General features: G+C 45.3%; 1 protein-coding gene across 1 annotated transcript; it reads left to right on the top strand.

Annotated features, from left to right (window-relative positions):
• The first annotated feature begins 9 nt into the window (after window positions 1-9).
• On the top strand, window positions 10-21,910 carry LOC109486451 (protocadherin Fat 4-like). Its single transcript, XM_019790281.1, has 29 exons — window positions 10-168; window positions 516-651; window positions 1,036-1,195; window positions 1,660-2,550; window positions 2,710-2,849; window positions 3,213-3,391; window positions 3,863-4,158; window positions 4,614-5,305; window positions 5,723-6,008; window positions 6,452-6,700; window positions 7,046-9,106; window positions 9,486-9,624; window positions 9,997-10,148; window positions 10,663-10,845; window positions 11,251-11,376; window positions 11,703-11,861; window positions 12,288-12,442; window positions 12,880-12,990; window positions 13,244-15,890; window positions 16,343-16,903; window positions 17,338-17,487; window positions 17,891-18,003; window positions 18,304-18,416; window positions 18,821-19,001; window positions 20,025-20,197; window positions 20,617-20,714; window positions 20,945-21,006; window positions 21,313-21,424; window positions 21,816-21,910. The coding sequence occupies exons 1-29, from the start codon at window positions 128-130 to the stop codon at window positions 21,908-21,910; spliced, it is 10,461 nt and encodes a 3,486-aa protein (XP_019645840.1). The 5' UTR covers window positions 10-127.
• The last annotated feature ends 578 nt before the right edge of the window (window positions 21,911-22,488 follow it).

Genomic DNA, 22,488 nt, shown 5'->3' with positions numbered 1-22,488 from the left:
TGTCCAGCTGACGGTGACCGATGCGGACACGGCCGGGGCGGACCTGACCTACTCCTTCATCGCGGGAAACACGGCAGGGAACTTCTGGCTCTTCACTCTGAATAACACCGAGAACAACCCATGGGTCATGCTGAACAACCAAGTCGACTACGACACGGGAGATGATGTGTAAGTACCCTTTTTATGAATTAATAAATGAATACAAAGAACAAACCCTTGGTCATGCTCTCGAACCAGCTAGACTATGACAGTGGCCACGAAGTGTTTTTTTTTCTTCTGGGACGAAAGTATTGTTTTGGTCGGCACTGGTTTGGAGGGAGTTTGTATGTTTCATGTCCCCAACAATTAGGCTCGGAAGTAAGTGGGTTGGTAGAGATTTGGTTCCAGTTGATTGACAGGGCTGTGACTCAGTATGTCCTGGGAGGTAGTTTGTGGTATGAGGTCGCTTGTTAATTGACTTTGTTGTCTGAAAATTTGAAGTGAAAACTTATCCTTATTATTATTTTTTATTCCAGCTTCACATTAGTGGTCAAAGCGCAAGACCAGTCCTCCAACACAGCAACTACCCAAGTCGTCATCTACGTAGAACATGTGAATGAGTTTAACCCAGTCTGGGGCTCGCCTTCCGCCTTGCCGTCTGACACGGTTACGGTAATTGAAATGCATTTAAGTACTTTCGTCTGCTTTGTCAATATTACTTTACATGTTGCATTTCCTAGAGAATTTTCTTACCTTCCCACAAAGATTGAAGACATAAATACTTAATGGTCTAAATCAGAACGTGCTGGCCTGATAGTTCAAAGTTAGCAAATTACATGTGAAAAGTTACACTGTTCTTTAACACAAGAAAATCGGAATTTCCGACTGACTGAAGACTGAGCAAGGTTACCGTTGTCAAATGCAGTTAAAGTTCCTGTGAGTCGCATTTTCCTCATTTTGAGAACAGCTAAAAACTTTTCCATGTGTTGGGCTGAAAATAAAGGTCAATATGGAAAATGCTTCATGTTTAACCCATGCTATCTGACGCCATCCCAGGTTGACGAGGACCAGCCTATCGGCACGACTGTGCTGACCCTGGACGTAAGCGACTCTGACGCGGGGACGGACGGGGACCTGACCTACAGCATCACGGCAGGGAACACAGATTCAGCTTTTGAACTTGATCCTAAAACCGGGGAGCTACTGGTCAGCAAAGGTACGCACTTTTTAAATCATTAATACAAGATATACTGATAAATGTAATAACAAAATCATTAGCCTTCCTAATGGGGTGGGAATCGTAGAATTTGTCAAAAAGGGAAATAATTCACCAAGGGGAGTCAGTCCACGGCATGCAAATGAAGTCGAGTGGGGCTAAACTCTAATAGCAAATTATTACCTATTTGGATAAATGTTACAGTTTTTGAACCCGACTTGTTAGTGGTGGAGACAACACACTTGAGCTCATAGGTTATATCAATGTAGTCATCGTAAAAGGACATTACAAAAGTACAATAAATCAAATGCGTTTTGTGTTGTACATGTATGAAGGTCTATATATACATTGACCTCTGAGCATCAAAATCAGGTACCGTACTGACGGCAGACTCTTCAACTTGAGGAGACTTAAGGCCAAGACGAAGGTGAAGGTGACGTCTGTGCGTGACTTCCTGTTTGCAGACGACAGTGCGTTAAATGCTGCCTCAGAGGACTTGATGCAACAGAGTATGGATCGCTTTTCTTCTGCTGCTGACAACTTTGGTCTCACGATAAGCACTAAGAAAACAGAGGTCCTGTACCAACCTGCACCGCATAAGCCGTACGTGGATCCTGTCATTACTGTAAACGGGGAATCACTAAAGGCAGTTGCAAAATTCAAGTACCTTGGCAGCACACTCTCCAGGTCTGTAAGCATAGACGATGAGGTTGACGCACGGGTCGCTCTGGCAAGCTCCTCCTTCGGACGTCTGCGAGCCTCAGTGTGGGAGAGGAGAGGCATTAGACTGAGCACGAAGTTAAAGGTGTACAGGGCAGTTGTACTGCCATCACTACTGTACGCCTGCGAAACATGGACGATCTACGCACGTCATGCCAGAAGGCTCAATCGCTTTCACATAAACTGCCTGAAAAGACTCATGAAGATCACTTGGCAAGACAAAGTCCCAGACACAGAGATCCTCCAGCGGGCCGATCTGCCAAGCATCCACACACTGCTGAGGAGAGCCCAAGTCAGATGGGCAGGCCACCTGGTAAGGATGCCTGACACACGGCTACCGAAGAGACTTCTGTACAGTGAACTGGTAGAAGGCAAGCGCTCAGTGGGAGGACAGAAAAAGCGCTTTAAGGACACACTGAAAACAACTCTTAAAAGTTTCAAGATAGATACATCTACCTGGGAATCAGCAGCCCAAAACCGTGCTGCCTGGCGCAGCCACATCAGCAGCGGTGCTACTCTCTACGAGAAAACCAGGATCGCAGAAGCCGTGAGGAAACGCGCTTCCAGAGCTGCCCCCACATCCCGGACTCCAGAAACCCACCTGTGCCCGACCTGTGGCAGAACCTTCAGAGCCCGTATAGGACTTGTGAGCCACAGCCGGACACACAAGACCTGATGTGATGTTCATTGGTCATCGTCGACTACGACGGACGAACAACAACATATATACACTTCACTTTTATGTTTCTTTTATGACTAATTAAACATATTCTAACGTTTTGTGTTGTATGAAGGTCTTGACTTTGAGACGATGTCCGGGTCGTACAACATCAGTATCCAGGCGGTGGACGGAGGGAACCCCGCCCGCAGTGCAGACTCCTTCGTACTGGTCTACATCGGGAACGTCAACGACAACCCGCCATCTTGTACACAGGTTAGAGCTCACATTGGTCTCAGAACTCTTGGGATATTCGTGCATGTGTCCTGTAGTATTCAACTGTATTCTTACGGAATTTTCTGTGTTAGATCCTTGTCTGTAGTTTGCCTGCTTGAAAATTCTTACTTATTTTACTTTGATCGTGCCCCCGCTTGAACCAAACATGAAAGCGTTTTCACTACACTCTACTCTCCATCACAGGCTTTTGACATTGACAATTCTACGGCATCAAAGTATGACTAAAAACTAACGCGTTTAACTATTCTAATTTTATCCACCCTAATTAACAATTATATCTCATGCATATGTGATCACCGGGACTTTAGATTTAGTTAACTAGAGTGATGTTCTCCCCCACAGACCACGTTCGTTGTCCAAGTACCTGAGGATGAGAGCGTCAACATCTTCCCTGGTTTCGTGAACATCGACTGTGACGACAATGACGGAGACGTCCTCACCTACAGCATCATTTCCGGTGACCCTGCCGGCACATTCCGGATCACACAGAGCGGGGGTTTCTACACGATCTTCCCCGGCAGGTAAAATTTCCTTTTTACTTACTCCGCAGCGTAGTGACTTCGAATGGCAGGGTGGGATAGAGCACACTAGAAAGTGTCACGGGTTCTATCCCTGGCATTCCTGACTAGACGTCGTGTCCTTGGGAAAGGCACTTTATACGACTTTCCTCACTCCACCCAGGTGTAAAATGCGAACATGAATCGGTTGGTGAGGTAAAAGGCAGTGGAAGGAGAGGGATGGGCTCCACCTTCCAATGCCGTGCCCTAGATACAGTAGCACAGTACATTAACAACCCACTGCGCCTACAGCCTAAAAAGGCTAAGGGACTACCTTTACACAACTAAAATGTTACTCAAGCAACTGGATGGATTTTGAAAAAAAGATTTTTAAAACTCTATCCACTTGCTTAAGTAACAATTTCTTTGTCTATGTCATTATGTGTCACCTTCATAGACGACTAGCTTAACCTTAGTCTTGTCTTGCCTCGGCAGCGCGCTCGACTACGACGACCCCACGAACACGCCTCGGTCGTACGACCTGATCGTGCAGCTGAGCGACGGCACCACGACCCTGGAAGTCCCTGTCGCGATTGGCGTGACTCCCGTGAACGACGGCACGCCGACCATCGCAGACGACACCGTCACAGTTTCCGAGGCCACGCCCATAGGTGACGTCATCTATGACGTAGATGACGCGGACCCTGACGCGGCGGACCAGGCGCACGGCGTCGTGACGTATGCCATCACGGGGCCGGCAACACACCCTTTCCGGATAGATGCTTCTTCTGGTGGGTCGGAATTCTGATATTATTGACATTGCCACTTGTATGAAGTAATGTAGTTCCTCAATAGTTGAGGTATTTGATTGCAATTGTAGAGCATAAACTATATAACCAGAACTATCACTTTGCTGCTTCCGAAAGTCTGCTTTAGCTCATGAACATGTTCTTACTCAAACGTTGTCTTACACTATTTCTATACCGTTAAAAGGCTTAAAGTGACAATAACAATTACAGCCAAGCCTACAATAGTGGCAACCGTTGCATAAGGACCACCTGTGACCACTTTTTGGTGGTCCTTTAGATAATTATTTCCATTGATACAAACATGAAGGACCTTGTCTGTAGTGACTACTGTGACGACAACTCCCATGGTTGTTTACTGTGGGAAGTTCTAGAATTCTAACGGTACGTTACTTTTGTGTTTGTTTGTTTCTTACTTTACCTGATATGTTTCTGACCAGGCGTGATCTCCGTGGCCTCTACCCTGGATTTTGAAACGTCGACCAGCTACAACCTTGTGGTCGTGGCGACAGACGGCGGCGGGCTGGCCTCCACCGCCACGGTCACGGTCAACCTGGACGGCGTCAACGAGTTCTACCCCACATGCACCTCTTCCAACTTCGGCGTCTCAGTCAGCGAAACTGCAGCAGCAGGCAGCCTGGTCGTGGATTTGGGCTGTACCGACAACGATAGTGGTTTTGACGGGGCGTTATCCTATACAGCCACACAGACCCCGTCTACGAGGTTTAGCGTTGCAACAGGACAGATTCTTGTATCGTCTGCATTAGACTATGATGGCGGGGAAACGCTGTATTCTCTTGTCATCTTGGTGAACGATAACTCAGTAGTAACCTCAAATCAGAAAACGACTACGCTAACCGTCACTATCGAAGTCACACCCGTAAACGAAGCCACTCCGACGGTTTCTTCAATTTTGTACTCGGAAAACATCTCGGAAGACATCGCTATCGGCAACACGGTTATTGACTTGGACGCAGCGGACACCGACGCCTCTAGCCACGCACACGGTATTGTGACGTACAGCATTACGTCAGGGAACACAAACGGTGTCTTCAGCGTCGATCCGAGCAGTGGAGTCATCGTGACGAATTCGCCATTAGACTTTGAGACCACTCCGCTCTACACACTTGAGGTGATGGCAGTCTTTATTTATTGTCTTAAACTTATTTCCACACGTTAAAAGCAAAGTATGTTATATAAATGACAAACAAGAACCAAGCAAACAGTGCTGGGGATTAGAAATGCAGTCATTGCTTGAATTCCCCCTTTTAATTTAAGAACTAATTCTTAACGAACAAGATACTAATAGTAACAAGTAATGACAATGAAAAATGATCAAATAAGAGCCAATAACAAAATTTCAAGTAAACTTTATTGCAAAACCATTGTACAAGGTTCAACATCTACTGTTATTTAACAACTACGCTACCTTACAAGAGAATCTATGCAGTATGGAATGAAAATATGATATTACAATAGAATATATAAAAATTGGAGGAATTTCTAGCGCCCAGACATCTTTTAAACATACATGATTTATATCTTATAGGTGACGATGGTTGACGGCGGCACCCCTCCGCTCAGCTCCACCACGATAGTCTTGGTCGTTCTGGACGACGTGAACGACAACACTGCCGAGTGCGTGCCCTCGGTGTTCTCGGAGACCGTCTCAGAGACCCAGCCTGCCGATTACGTCGTTACGTCCCTGTCCTGTACCGACGCTGACGCCGGGCTGTTTGGAGCGCTGACTTACTCCATCTCAGCGGGCGACACCAACCAGTTCTACATGAACGGGTCAGATCTGCTGCTGACCAACCCGCTGGACTATGATGCGGGTAATGTGGAAGATACATCTGTTCAATATTGCTTTTTCCCCAAACTGTAGAGCTTTTGCAAATTTTTGTACTTGATTATGGAAATGAGGTTGTAATTATTAGTTGCAATCATGAAAGTCCTCTCCTTTTTCCATTGATCGTTTAGAGCTGAGGAACTATGACATTTTCACAAATTTCTTATGGCAAAATACCATTCTCTGACTATATAAACCACAAAGCTATATAAAGTACTGACCGCCTCTTCTTAGGGACTACCCGGTCACTGTAATTTATTTTTTTTGGTCCCTTAGATAATTTTTACCCAGTGCAACAAGCATTACAAATCCTGACCATAGTGACCACCTATACACATAGACCAGATTTTTATCATTCTTCTGAGTGGTCTTGGTCAGTTTCGACTGTTCCCGAATGTTCCCAACACATTTCAATTCTTCTCCCAACAGTTCCGAGGAAGTACGACCTGGAGATCACGGTTTCTGACAACGGCTCTCCGCCCAACTATGACGTCATCCCCGTCACGGTGCACGTGGACCCTGTGAACGAGTTTTCCCCGGCCTTCGTCATTTCCGGGGATCTCGTTCTTAGCGTGGACGAGGACTTCACGGTGAACGATCCAATCACGAACGTCGCTGCTACTGACGCAGACTCTGACGTCAACGCGCATGGGCAGATCACCTACACTATCCTGTCAGGTAGCAACTTTGTCATGTATGAATTCTAAAGTAACTTTACATAATTAAGTGTTTGTTTGATTGCTCTCGTAAACTAAAATTACATGTATCTACCATAAGATGTCTGACAGTTCAAAATGGTGTTTTTTCTAACAACATCAGCTTATCAATCGTTTCTATGTATCTCTATAATGTAATAAGATGATCAATCAAAACCGATTTACTGATAAAAAGGCGTTTTGCCAAAAGGGCCAGAGGCTGAATTGTGCCCTCTGTACTTTAAGTATATTGCACTTTCTGCATATAACCTTTCCTTTATATATTCCTACTTCCATGGTATTGACGGAATAGTTTGTTTCGTCCCAGGAAACATCGAAGCCAAGTTTGCCTTAGACTCCTCCACGGGCATTCTATATCTAGTAGACGAGTTAGATCGGGAGACCACCGCGTCCTACAACATCCTAGTCCAGGCCTCGGACGGAGTCCTGTTCAACGCCGGAACTCCGAACACCATCACAAAATGGGTCAACATAACGGTCAACGACGTCAACGACAACGAACCACAGTGCACGCCTTCAAACATCGCCGTCACCTTTAACGAGAGTACAGCTACAGGAACGTTGATAACAACCGTTACATGCCAGGATTTGTTCGACTTGGGTACAAACGCCCAAATTCAGTACTCTTTCTCTGGTTCCGGTAACGTCGGTAACACGTTCGCCATCGACCAGACAACTGGACAGATCACACTCCAGAACCCACTAGAGTATGACTCCAGCACCGATCCTCAGTCTTACTCGCTAACCGTCCACGCTGTAGACCAGGGTGCCACTAAACTGACAGGAACCGCACTGGTAACAGTAGCAGTGAGCCCGGTGAATGAAGACACGCCGCAGTTTTCGGAGACAGCGTATGTCGCTTCAGTGTCAGAAGACGCAAGCCTCGGCACTTCCGTTGTACAAGTCATCACAACGGATACCGACGCAGGGGACGACGGTGTTGTCCGCTTCAGCATGCCTGCTGACAGCACCTTCCTACTGGAAGAGACCACAGGATGGCTGGTTCTGAAGTCTGCGCTAGATAGAGAAAGCACATCATTCTATTCCCTAGTAGTTACAGCCACCGACCAACCAGCCAACCCGTCCGATGCTCTGTCTGCTGAAGTGAACGTCACGATCACAGTTACAGATGTGAACGACAACGCTCCTTTCATTATACCTTCATCGCTTCAAGTTACCCTTAGCGAAAACGACGCAGTCGGCTCTCCTGTAGCCTTTATCACTGTTTTCGATTTTGACACCGGTATCAATGACGATCTCTACTACGGTATCACTGGAGGAAACACCAACACAGATTTCTCTATAAACCAACTCGGCGTCATCACTACAGCCCGCGCTCTTGATTACGAGACGACCACCTCCTACTCCCTAACAGTCACAGTCACCGACCAGGGCTCGACCCCATTATCGTCGACCGCACAAGTCGGTATAACCATCACCCCGTATAACGAGTTTGACCCAGCTTTCTCCCAAGCTTCCTACAGCATCGCCATAGACGAAGACACTGCTATTGGCGTCTCAATTGGCAAAGTCACTGCCACAGACGCCGACTTCGGCTCAGACGGCTTGCCAGACGACGTTACGTACAGCTTCTCAACCACGAGTTCGAAGTTTTACATTGATGAGTACACAGGGGATGTCAGGGTGAAGGGAGCACTAGACAAGGAGACACAAGACACGTACACGCTAACAGTCGTAGCAACAGATTCAGGCACCACCCCTGCGGTAAGATCTAACAGCGTGACACTGACGATCACAATAGGAGACACCAACGACAACGCGCCGGTGTTTAGCCCGGCTGCTTACACCGCAGAGGTACCCGAGAACGCAACCGTCGGTTACAACGTTGTTACGGTTGTAGCCAGCGACAGCGACCTCGGAGTCGGTGGCACCGTGGATTACAACATCGTCGCTGGCAACGCTCCGGACAACATTTTTGCCGTAGATTCAAGCGGCAACGTGTACGTCACCTCCACCGCATATCTGGACTACGAAACCACCACAGTTTACACTCTTTCAGTAACGGCTAGCGACCAGGGCACACCCCAGCTAACATCCACCGCCAGAGTAGGCATACAGATAACTGCATACAACGAGTTTGACCCGGTATTTTCAAACGGCGGCACCTACACAGCTACCGTCTACGAAAACGGAAATCTCGGTGACGCGGTGGTTCGGACCACGGCTTCTGATGACGACGCCGGTTCCGACGGTGACGTCACGTACTTCATCACATCCGGGAACTCTGACGGTCACTTCGCGATGGATTACGTCACCGGGTGGATCACCATTGACAAAGAACTTGACCGTGAGGTCACCGGTTCTTACACCCTGACGGTGACGGCTTACGATGGAGGGACCTCACCCAGTAAGTCTGAGCTTATTCAGATACACATTTAGCTTGACAATTTTCATTGTAACTATTCTTCTTGTAGTTCGTAGTTTGCTCAAACTACATGCCACTATAACACACAGCACAACCAGCTTACTAGCCCCCTGCTGTAGTGCTTGCACAACTGTGTGGCCCAAGGGATCCAGAAATAAAGATGGGCACCACCCTTATGCTCCAAAGGGAGTGAAAAGGACATGACACTATGCACATGACACGCAAATTGTAGAGAATATACATATAAAGAAAGCAGGGAAAAGGCACAAATAAGTGACATAAAGATATGTCTTTATGATGTCCATATACCGAATGTAACACTTGACAATTTACGATGATTTTTTGTACCCTTACAAAAAAGGGAGGTCAGCAGACGCGACCGTTCACGTGACCATTGATGACGTGAACGACAACGCGCCGACATGTACGGGTTATTACTACGACCGGACGCTCGCGGAGTCCGTACCAGCGGGAACATCACTCCTGCAGCTAACATGCAGGTGAACGCACATTTTAGTGTCACTACTTATTGTGGAATTAGTGACGAGTGGCAAGGCTAGCTTCAAAAGGCTATGAGACTACTTTACCTTTTACCTTACTTATTGTTGATGGGTACAAATAATCGTAGTGGCCATTTTCTTAGCTAGTGTCGTCACAAAAGACACAAAATTATAAGGGCAAAAGAATGCTGATGATAGCATACAAAATGTTAAAGAATAGCTGTACTGCTTATGTAATAAGCTAATACTTCGTTTCTTCTTCTTCTTCATTATTTACTGATTAGACCGCTATACCACATATTACTGGCAGCATCCCATGTTATTAGATTATATCTATTCTCTGAAATATCTTTTTTTTCTTTCTGAAAACAGTGACCCAGATGCAGGCGTGAACGGTGACCTGACCTACACCCTGACGTCAGGAGATCTGTACGGACAGTTCCACGTCGGCAGTACCGGGCAGCTGACTGTCAGCACCGGGCTGGACTACGAGAACACCACGGAGTATCAACTTACCATCACTGGTAAAGGCATCTCAGAAATGTTTCTTTCGACGAGATTACGTCGGGGACGGAAGTAATGTTTTGGGTGGTGCTATACAATGCTAGGATTGTATGTGTGGATTCTAGATATACAAGAAAGGCGTATTTAGTGCAGGAAATTAGGCAATACAAGTGTGTGAGTAATAATCCGTTCTATGACGTGCAGATTTAATTTATCTAGGAATAGTTCTAGATGATTATGCGAAACAGCTTTGATGTGATGGTTTGTGAGCAACACAGTGTAAGGGAGAGAGAGAGAGACAGAGAGAGAGAGAGAGAGAGAGAGAGACAGAGACAGAGACAGAGAGACAGAGACAGAGAGAGACAGAGAGACAGAGACAGAGAGCACGATCAGTGTTACCTTCACTAGGTTCTCTATTCCTTAAGTTGACAGACCTATTTTTGGCCATATACCATCAAATTCTGCCCAGGAGCAATTTTCTGAATTTTGGCATTTTTTTAACTATATGTATCATCTATGTGAATCCCTCCCCAGTGTCAGACGACGGTTCTCCTTCCCTGTCCGCCGAGGTGACCGTTTCCATGGAGATAACCGGAGAGAACGAGTTCCAGCCGGTCTTCACCCTGAACCCGTACAGCGTGTCAATCAACGAGAACATCTCACTGGCAACGTCCATCCTCAGGGTTAATGCTGTGGACCAGGATGCCGGAACACAAGGTACTGTATGCATGTACCATCAAAGCTATGTTGCTCGACTTCCATCACTGACTAGACTTGTAAGGCGTCCTTCTCTATTTGAGCGGTGTCGTCTGCTGTGGCTCGTAATCAATAACTTCTCCTTGCTTCCAAGTCCCTTTAGTGCATTCGCTCTCCCTGTTAGTGTGGGTCTGCTTCTTATACCTAAAGATGGCTTCTGGTAGATTGTCACCCTTCCCCAGGACATCTTCTCACCATCCTAGCCTTTTCCATTTCATCATATCTGCCACGCCTTTCTGTTTTGTTCTCTGATAAACCTCTTTGTTATTTTGTCTCTGTCTGATATACCTAGCGTCTTTTGACGACAGCCGACGTCAAATGTATTTGTCAAATGTAATTATTCATCATCATTTTTGTGTCCCCCAGGTGAATTGAAGTATTACATCACATCCGGGAACCAGGGCGGCGCCTTCAGTCTTGACTACCTGACGGGTGACCTGAGTACTGCAGCTGTGCTGGACAGGGAGGCGGTGGACACATACGTGCTGACTGGTGAGCCATGCCTTCTTCAATTTTTTGTGTGCTTTTACATACATTTTTTGTCTTCAGCTCTACTGCAATGGTCAATGCAGAGGCAACATCAGCAATATCAACAAGATATAAGTTGTATTTCTTGCCATGTCATAGTGATTGATTTTTGAATCTGAATCAAACTACATGTCTAATTAAAAACAACCTGTTACGACCAGAAGTTAAGCCACCTTTCTTCAGCTCTGAAAAAGTGGCAAGTTGTCATGGGAGTTTGTATTAGATGCTTATTAATAACCTCTACAAGTGTGTTTTGAAAGTTTCTATAATGTGTGTGTAACTGTCTGCAGTTGTCGCCATCGACGGTGGAACCTCCCCGCAGAGGTCCGGCACCAGTACCGTGACAGTCACTATCCAGGACGCCAACGACAACCCTCCGTCCTGTCTCCCCACCTCATACACCGTCACCGCGCCTGAAAACACCACTCTAAACACCGTGCTCACAACTGGTAGGAAACGTCAAAACTCCAAACTTCAACGGTCTTTCTGATAATGTGCTAATTCATTAACTAGTTGGCTTCTTATTTCTATTTCGAACAATATCAAACTTCTACAGCATGCTCAAAAGAAGCCGTAAGATTTGAGTTACCAATGTCATACCAGGCTGACTTTGAGTAACTGCTTACAATTTACCTTTATATAAATATCAAATATAATTTTTCTTACAATTCATATGACTTTCGTTACTTTGTACATGTACTACCTTACATTATTTTGTTATAATTATGATTGCACGTTGCTTAGTTGTATGTATACATGCACATTTGCAATGTATTTTGTTTTGCCTATCACATTAATATAAGCTATAAGCTTAAGTGTGTAGTCAACGCGCCTTGTCAGTAAATACAATAAAAGAAACATCATGTTACTCACAGTGAACTGCAGCGACAACGACGTCAGCGTAAACGCCCAGCTGACGTACGCCATCGTGAACGGGAGTGACGGCAGCGTTGCCGTGTCGCCTGGCAACGGTGACGTGTACCTGGCGGGGCCCTTTGACTACGAGACGACGGACAGTTACTACATCCAGGTTTATGTTTATGTTTATTAGGAACTCAATTTGTAAGAAAGCAACAGTTCCTTACTACAGTTTCTAGAGTCCTGTGCATTAAAATTACATCATAATAGATCTAAATACAACATAGCAATTCCACCGTAAATCACTTAATAACTACGTCTACGATATATACAACACTACAATATAACAGCCGCACAATAAGTACTTAATAACTGCAATATATGCAACACTACAATATTACAACTACACTATACTACCTACCTACCTACCTAGTCCCATGACCGACACTGGTCTTTGGGGGACAAAGCAGACCTTGCAGCAGAGGCGATGCCACTTCTTTCTGTCTGCTGTCAGGAGTTGTGTGACGGTGAGGGACGTCCAGTTCTACATACATAACTACATACATAGCACAACTTGATACCAGTCACTAATAGATACCTGTGTCCCAGGTGGAGGTGACAGACGGCGGATACCAGAGTAACACGGCAACTGTTTACGTCAGTGTGGAGGTGACCGGGGTGAACGAGGCAGCACCGGCGTTTGTGGCGGCAAGTTACCAGGTGAGTGCTTGTATTTATAGATCAAAGACAAGTAACCAAAAAACAAGTGACGACGCACTCAAGTTGAAATTACTTATATTGGCGGCGAAACCAAACAATAAAACATTAAGAAAATACCCAAAAATACATCGGAACATTTACAGACAAAAATTATAATGAGAGATTGCGAAATATTATGTCCACCTGTGTTGGTAAATGCCATTGATCAACCTAATGTTCCAACACTTAGAAATATTATGATTTTTTTGACCAGGTGAGCGTTGCTGAGAACGAAACCACGGGGCTTGTCCTCCTCCAAGTGATCGCCACGGACTCCGACAGAGGAGACGACGGGCGCTTCTCTTACAGCCTAACGGGCGGGAACGCTGCCGGCAGGTTCCAGATCAGCGCCACGAGCGGACAGGTGGAACTCAAGCGGCGTCTGGACAGGGAAGACACGGACTACTACGTTCTCACCGTCACGGCTACAGACTTGGGATCTCCCGCGCTATCCAGCAACGTCTACGTGTACGTCAACGTCACTGACGTCAACGACAACCAACCTACGTGTCCTTCCTACGTCCTGAATTTCGAATTGGACGAAGATGTCAACATTGGAACCACCTTAGCCTCTTTCAATTGTTCCGATGCAGACTTAGATGCCAACGCAGATCTCTCGTACAGTATAATAAGCGGGGATCCAACTAACCGGTTTGCGATGGTACAGAATCAACTCCAAGTTCAGAACTCGCTAGATTACGAAGGAGACGACTGGTACTACTTAACGTTGACTGTAGCAGACAACGGGTTTCTATCCCTCAGTACCAATGTAACCGTGTCCGTTCACGTGAATCCCGTCAACGAGTTTCCTCCCGTGTTCAACGACTCGTCCTACTCAGCAAACCTTTTCGAGAATATTACAAGCGGGACTGTGGTGGTGACCGTCGGGGCTACCGATGGGGATAACCCCGATCAGGCTCAGGGCATGTTCCGATACTCAATCGTCTCGGGAAACACTGGCAACAAGTTCACTCTCAACGACGAGACGGGAGAAATATCCGTGGTAAGACCGCTCGATCGGGAGACTACAGACTTCTACAACCTAACGGTGAGGGTGTACGATAACATCTACGGAGCAACCCCACAGCTTTCCTCCGATGTGCAGGTAGAAATCACGGTTTTGGATGTAGACGACAACCCTCCAAGTTTTGAGCCCGAGTCATACTCTGTAAGTGTTGTGGAAGGCGCCGCCAATGGCACCCAACTGGCAGTACTTACCTACACGGACGCTGACGATGGTGCCAACGCAATTTCCATTCTCAGTGTCACTTCCGGTAACGGTGCAGGTCTCTTCGTGCTAATTTTCGACAGGCTGTTCCTGGTAGGGGCTTTAGACTACGAAACCGAGCAGCAATACGTCCTGACCGTGCAAGCAACCGACGTGCTACAACCGACCTTCACGGATACAGCAGAAGTGATCATCAATGTAATATCCGCAAACGACAACCCGCCAGTGTTCGCCGTGGACAACACGACCATCAATGTATCAGAAGACGCCGCGCTGGGGACTGTGCTATACGACGCCAACGCTACAGATAGCGACTTGGGAGAACACAGCGAACTCACCTACTCTATTGTATCCGGCAGCTCTCCTACTTTCCTCATAGACAGTGTTACTGGTATAGTCAGACTTGGCGCTGGACTGGATAGGGAAACACAGGCGTCCTACGTAGTTAACATCACAGCACAAGATACAGACTTTTACGACTTCATGTTGCTCTACGTCTTCGTCACAGATATTAACGACAACGAACCCACTATGAGTAACACCGTGTATTCTGCAACTGTTGACGAGAACCAACTTATAGGAACTGTCCTCACATCAGTTCTAGCCACAGATCCTGACGAGGGTAACAACAGTGACATCACCTACACAACCCGTGGTTCCGACGCAAATTTCTTTTACCTCAACAGCACGACCGGTGCCATATCTAGTCAAAGCACGCTGGACTTCGAGTCTAGGAGGTCGTACTATTTCTTCGTCAGGGCGTACGACAATGGTTCTCCGCGGCGTTACTCCTCTTGGTCAGGGGTGCAGATTATACTGAACGATCTTAACGACAACAGTCCAGTGTTCTCCCCCACTAGTTATACGTACACTCTTTCAGAGGATTCGCCGTACCCTGTGGACTTGCTAACAGTCTACGCGTCAGACGACGACTCTGGTACGAACGCTGCCATCACGTATTCCATCGCCTCGGGAGATCTCTTCAACCGGTTCCAGATAAACCAAGATGGCGTCTTGAGTCTCATCGACGCTCTTGACCGCGAGTTCACTCCCCTCTACATTCTCTCCGTCGCTGCTACGGATGGCGGCACGCCGGCGCTGGTTGCTACAGCTTTCGTCGCCATCACCGTTGAAGACGTAAACGACAACCCGCCAAGCTTTGCACAAGCTTCCTACTCAGTTAACGTGGACGAAGATGTCACCCTCTACACTACTGTACTGACTCCCGTTGTTACTGATCCGGATAGCGGGCCAAACAGTGAGGTTACGCTCTTCATCCTCTCTGGAAACGACAACAACAAATTCAGCATTGATCCCATCTATGGTTACATTTTCAACATCGCTACGTTTGATAGAGAAGTACAAGACACGTACAACCTCACAATCCAAGCACAAGATGGTGCAAGCCCCTTCTACACGGCCACGACAGTTGTGTACATTCGAATCGTGGATATTAACGACAACGCTCCGGCGTTCGCACAGGCGTCGTACCAGGCGAACATCGACGAGAACGTCGCCGTAGGAACGTCGGTGATCACGGTCCTCGCTACCGACGTCGACAACGGCACTAATGGAGAAGTCAACTACTACATAACGGACGCGACAGTTCCTTTCACTGTGGACAACACTACAGGTATTTGTTGTTGTTGTTGTTTTAATTTTTATTTCCACGGAAACATAAACAGGCAGTAAGGAGCTATATAATGACAAAGGGGATAGACGGAGTTCTTTTGAGAGATATGGATGGCCCTAAAAAGGCCCGGGGTATGCTTGTTGGATAGTCAATAAACAAACTGCAGGAGGAGAAATAAAGCCTGAAAGCCTTATTCTACTCTTTGAATTCAAATCATGATCATCATGAGTACAGTTGAAATAATAAAGAAATAAAAACTAACTACTGGTCATTACAAATACATTGAATAATTTATAAATGAATAAATAAATGAGAAAATAGGTAATATTTTTTCTATAATTTGTACGTCTTTACTGAATACATATGAGTTTTGTATTATTATTGATGGGTGTTATTTTACCTAAAATAAAGAATGAAAAAGTAAGAATGAAAGAAATTTTATACAATTCCAGGTGTGATATCCACAAGCGGCGGCCTTGACCGTGAAACCGTTTCCTCCTACACCTTCCTGGTGACGGTGCGAGACCGCGGGACACCTCAGTTCTCAGACCAAGCGACGGTGACTGTGTCCGTTCTCGACCTCAACGACAACACGCCAAATTTCACCCAACCATCCTACAGCGTAACCATCGAAGAGAACTTATCCCAGGGCACGAGTATTTTAACAGTCAGCGCTACTGATGAAGACTCCGGCACAAACGCAGACATAACCTACTCCATATCTTCAAGCAGTACGTTGGGGCTACAGTTCTACAGCATTGACGCGACTTCAGGGCAGATTTCCGTGAAAGAAGCGAACGACAGGGAGACGCTAGACTTCGTGCAGATGTACGTGGTGGCTACAGATGGTGGATCGCCTGGGCTCAGCTCATTGGTCGAGGTGAACGTGACGATCTCTGACGTCAACGACAACGCGCCAATCCTGGTGCAGACGTTCTTCAGCCTGGAAATCCGATACGACAGCAGCAGCCTCACCAACCTGGCCACACTCAGCGCCACGGACGCCGATCAAGGTAGGCCATAGTCTTTCAAAAATGAACAAAATATCCATACAATGATGGGATGGGTGCTCAGAGTACTTCAGATAATGTTATTCTATGTTGATATGGCACCGCTTCAGATATCTGTAATACTGTCAAACCTGTACTAATAATTACCACATCTAAACCTGGCCATTGTTATAACTTTTTGGTGGTCTCTTTAAAAAATCTCTTTCGTTGACACAAGCATTAATAATTTTGTCTATAGATATTCTGTCTGAACAATTGTCAGCATACATCTCGAACCCCAAGTGGCTCCAATTTTGACTAAACCTGTAACCGCAGGTACCATACAAATGTAGTGGCGTCTTCTGATCAAGTCATATTTAGTACAATTAGTTCTTATCCGTTTCTCAATATCTGAGTTACGTCTAAATATTGCTCTCCATTTCCCCTGTTTCCTTCAGGCATTAACGGCGAGATCCAGTACTACCTGCTGGACCAGACCAGCCTGTTCCATGTAGATCTTCTGTCTGGACATTTCCGTAAGAAGGACAACTCCACGCTACTGCAGCCGGACTACAAGTATGTCATGACCGCCGTGGCCAGAGATGCGGGTAAGGCACGCGCTGGAACAATGTTTTAAAAGTAAATACAGTACTATGGCCTTTAAGACCGTAATAAAGGGCTGTAGGTTGTTTATAGCGTGTGGACATACGCTATAGTATCCAGAACAGTGGTTATCTAGTTCTATGTATGAATGGAATAGGGTTATTATCAGGCACGATTCTATGTAGTCTCCGCGTGTCCAGAACTGTGCATGGGACAAATCTACGTCCTTGGATTTGCGGAGACTATCCAGAACCGTGCCTGATCCTAACCCTAACCCATTCAGGAATATAACTAGATAGGCACGGTTTTGGATCCGCTAAGCTATGTCTATGTAGTATTGACTCTTATGAAATAAATGGTGTCTTCTAAAGAAACAGATCTAACTCGTTAAACTTTCCTTCCCCACAGGTTCCCCGGTGCTGACGTCCAACCCGCCTGCGACCCTCCGAGTGGACACGTTCCGTCCGGAGGAGTGTCTGGTGGACATGGTCGTGGCACTGTCATACGACCAGTTCCTACAGGTTCGTAAATCTTTGTGTAGAAGTCTACCATAGCAAGCTAAACTAAAAGAGATTTTAGATTTTCATTAAGTAGTGTTGGGCTAAAGATAGTCTCATGCAATCTTTGGCTGCTGGCTTCCTGTGAGGTCGTTTGACATCTTCTCATGTGGTCTGTCATTCTCGTATTATGTGACCTCATGAAATGTTAACCTACAACTGACAAGATATACACAAAATCCCATTTCCAGTGAGCCACTCACAACAATACTTCCGTCCCGTAAGTTATCAGTAGTACATATGCATGTTCTCTTGTTCCCTTAGGTCCAGGACGCGTTTATCGCCGCTCTGTCGGCGGTGTTCTCGCCGGGCAGGATCGGGGTGTCTGACGTCACAACTAGCAGCGGCACAAGCCGCAGGAGGCTACTACAGTCCGAGTAAGTATAGCCTGGCAGCCAGACCACCGTAGGCTCGCCGGTATCTCCACGGTGTTGGGAGTACTGCCCGCCCTCCCAGGTCCATTTGCGCACGCCGTTTTTTTTTTTTTTGCAGTGGCTCGGTTTTAATTAGCTCGTCTATACAGAACGGCAATAGCTAGAAATGTCTGATGGAAAGAATTAGCATGTCAGGAGTTGCCTATGCTAAATATACGTCTGTGTTAGGTGAAAAACCCCTTAGTCATCTGTGGAGAATGGTAACCAGGCTTAGAGTAAGTATAGAGTCTGTGTAGGATTGCAAAATGAGTAAAGCCAGAGTGCTCTTTCTATCTTTGCCATAAAATTACTTTCAAGCTTGCGCCAGCTTTAGTTTTTGATCTGCTATTTTTAATCCCTACCTCTAGCTCAGTGACGGTGTCCGTGTACGGGGTCGCGAACACCCTGACCGACTCGTCCTCCGGCCTGTCGGCGGCGAAGTCCTTCCTGTCCGCCGACGAGATCCTGGAGACGGCCCGGCTGGACGACTCGGGGACACCCAGCGCCGCCGTTTCCGGCCAGGAGTTTCTCAACTTCCCAATAACGCAGGTATGTGGCATCGCTACTTCCGAGACGGAAATATTGCTTTGGGTGGCCATAGTTTAAGGGGAGTTTGTATGTATCATGTCCTGAGAAGCGAGGGTTACGACTCGGGGACTCCCAGCGCCGCCATCTCCGGCCAGGAGTTCCTCAACTTCCCAATCACACAGGTATGTAGCAGAAATACTTTCGGGACAGAAATATTGTTTTGGGAGGCGCTGGTTGATGGAGAGTTTGTGTGTATCATGTCCTGAGAAGCGAAGGTTATAACTCGGGGACTCCCAGCTTTGCCATTTCCTCAACTTCCCGATCACACAGGTATGTAGCATCAGGAAGTATTGTTTTGGGTGGCGCTAGTTTTATTGGAGTTTGTACAACAGAATTTGTTACATTTCATGCTAAAGATAAATTTAAGTTCATCCTAGAAGGCAATAACCCTTACTGTGTACAAATAGGTAAATATATCAAAGAATGTTTAGACCTTAGAACAAGTAGTATTAGTTGACCCACCTATTGTTCTGTACGTAGGATATTTTCGTTATACCCATGTATAATTGTCTGTATATCTACATGTCTTTGACCTTACAAAAGTCGCTGTACTTTTTGTTGTGTCAATAAAGTTCTTCTGTATCTTCTCGTGAACAGCGGGGGTGGGAAGTGAGTAGAAGGAGATTGTGTTTCGGTTGATTGACCGGGTTTTGACCCGGTTTGCTCTGGGTAGTAGGATGTGGTATGCGGTCAACAGGAATGTGTACTGAGTAATCATGGTATGAAACAAAAACCATAGTGTAATACCCCATTAAACTATGTCAATCCTATGTCGTAATTACATACCAGACATACAATGTTGTATAGTTCTCTCGAGTACTTGTCCATGATCATACCAGGCAGTTCCAATACAGTCACGGAAACTGTGATCCGAATCATAACAAATTCAGGCATAGAATTGGGCAGACACAGAACTAGATACTATTAGGCATCGATAGGCACTTTCCAAAAGTCTGCATTTTATAATTTCTTGTTTTATTTTAGGTGCGTCGGTCGATTGACAACAGCGTGACGACGGCTGCTACACCCTTTGTGCAGACCCCCGCCGGAATCGCCGTGCTGACGATCAGCGCAGTTCTGGGGCTCATCCTGCTCATCCTGCTGGTGGTCTGCTGTGTCAGCTTTTGTAAGAGGAGGAAGAAGAACAAAGTCGACAAGTAAGGGAACCTCACCCCCAAATATGTCAATTATGTCATAGTTTTTTTAGACTGACGGGCAGTAGTAGTTGCAGTAGTAGTAGCAGTAGCAGCAGCAGCAGTAGTAGTAGTGCATTGTAGTAGGAGTAGTAGTTGTAGTAGTAGTAGAATTAGTAGTAGTGGTAGTAGTAGTAGTAGTAGTAGTAGTAGTAAGAGAGGTAGTAGTAGTAGTAGTAGTAGTAGTAGTAGTAGTAGTACTAGCACAAGCAGTAGTAGTAAGAGAGGTAGTAGTAGTAGTAGTAGTAGTAGTAGTACTAGCACTAGCAGTAGTAGTAAGAGAGGTAGTAGAAGTAGTAGTAGTAGTAATAGTAGTAGTAGTAGTAGTAGCAGTAGAAGTAATAGTTGTAGTCCATGTCTGACTGATACATTGCTGTTTACAGAGGGGCAAATTCGAAACCGACAAACCCAGAGGAAAAGAACAAAGAAAAGGCTAAAACTCAACCTGTGATCATCGCGAACGCCTGGACCGATACTAAAGGTAATCATTTGTCACTGTTTTGTAGGAAAATCATAGACGGCTTTGGAAATCTATGGTAGGATTCTAAGCTTTGAAGTGAAATCACTAAATATACACTCTCGGGGACGATTTTAGAGTTACTCTCTCCACTCGTTGACTGTGATGCATTGTATCATGATAAAAACAACATTACACCTTACTATATCTATTCATTTAACAATGAACAATTAACACTAACTTCCCTTTCACAGGAGTCCAGAATACAAGACTAGATACTCCAGTCAAGAATGCCAGTCAAAACACCCCAGAGAAGGTGAGTATCAGCGTGTCTAGCGGTATATAAAGGCAAAGCAGTATTTGACTTGTTGTGTATTGACTTCAGTGCAAATATATGCTTCAGTCTCATTTTATAGTTTATAATTGGCCATACGACAGTCTCTGTACTTTTTTTGTCGAGTCAGTTTATGAATAATAGTCACAATATCTAATTCTAGAAAAGGGCAATGACTTAATTCTGGCCTGGATTTAACACCAAAGACGTAGGGAAAGAACTTAAGTGAGATTAATGCTTTTACGTCTCGATCGTTGCTTATGATTATCCAAACTTTGTCTTTCTTAGAAGACACAAAAAGTGCCGCCAAACAGTCGTGAAAGAAAAAGTCCCACAACTTCACTAACATCTGAGGACAGACGGAGTAACAGTTACTTCGATGGCGTCGCTACAGATACAGGTAAACTACTAAACTACACCATTTCATCGGGTACCTTCTTGTACCCAGTACATAAGGTCTAGGAAAATCAGCGTTTTGTTTCCGAACACGGTCCTGAAAAAAATAGGATCGGTAGGTAAGCTACAGTGATCAAACTGCAGATTTTGACGAATTTTATGTAAAAGTAAAATGTTTTAGATCACTGGTATCTTGAACATAATATTTAATCATACATACAGATATACATTGTACAGTCACAGGCATATTATAGAGTAGTACTACATTTATTACTATTACTATTTAGTACTACACATTGTCAGGTTTCATATCATTATTCTATGACATATGACAATAGAAATGTAAGATATTAACACTACTTTTTGATTTTTTTTCTTGTGTCCTCCCTCTACAGTTTCCGGCCGACGGTATCTGTACAACTCACTAACGGGGCATAGAAAGTGGCTGAAACCTAACCAACCCAACACGCTGTCGCCTGTTATAAACTAATATAGATTGTGTGTCAACTAATGTATAGCAATTAACAATGAGTGTATAAACATATGTGCAAATACATTATTGTAAAATTGTAAAATTCCAAAACGTTGACCAAAGAACTGTATATAAGATGTATAGAATAATCTTATATTTTTATACGACTAACTTGGCAGGCAATGATGCCTGCAGAAAATATTATCACTGTCCTGTTGCTATTTCCAAATTTGTTGATTCTATGTTTGTGGACTTTGTGTGTGTTTTAGCGTCATAAGGAAGATATAACATTGTAAAACAGTGTTAAATTCACATGTGCAGCGGTTACTCCTCACGTTTGCACTTAAACTGACTTGTGTGTCGACTACAATGTTGGTACATGTACATGTAACATGTTACAGGTCAAGTATTGATAAAAGCCAGAGATTTCCACGGAGGTGGGGGTCATTATGAAAGCGAATAAATGTTAAAGTGTCAATCTGCTGTTGTGTTTGTATGAGTTTCATACCAGGTACGATACGCATACTGTGTGTCCCTATTTCATATATTTAAGTTATTATACACTTTAATTCGGATGGACGAAAGAGATACAGCTT

Source organism: Branchiostoma belcheri, unplaced genomic scaffold (genome assembly GCF_001625305.1).
Source record: "Branchiostoma belcheri isolate BF01 breed outbred unplaced genomic scaffold, Haploidv18h27 scaffold80, whole genome shotgun sequence".
Lineage (NCBI taxonomy): Eukaryota > Metazoa > Chordata > Leptocardii > Amphioxiformes > Branchiostomatidae > Branchiostoma > Branchiostoma belcheri.
This window is presented reverse-complemented; position numbering and strand designations above follow the sequence as displayed.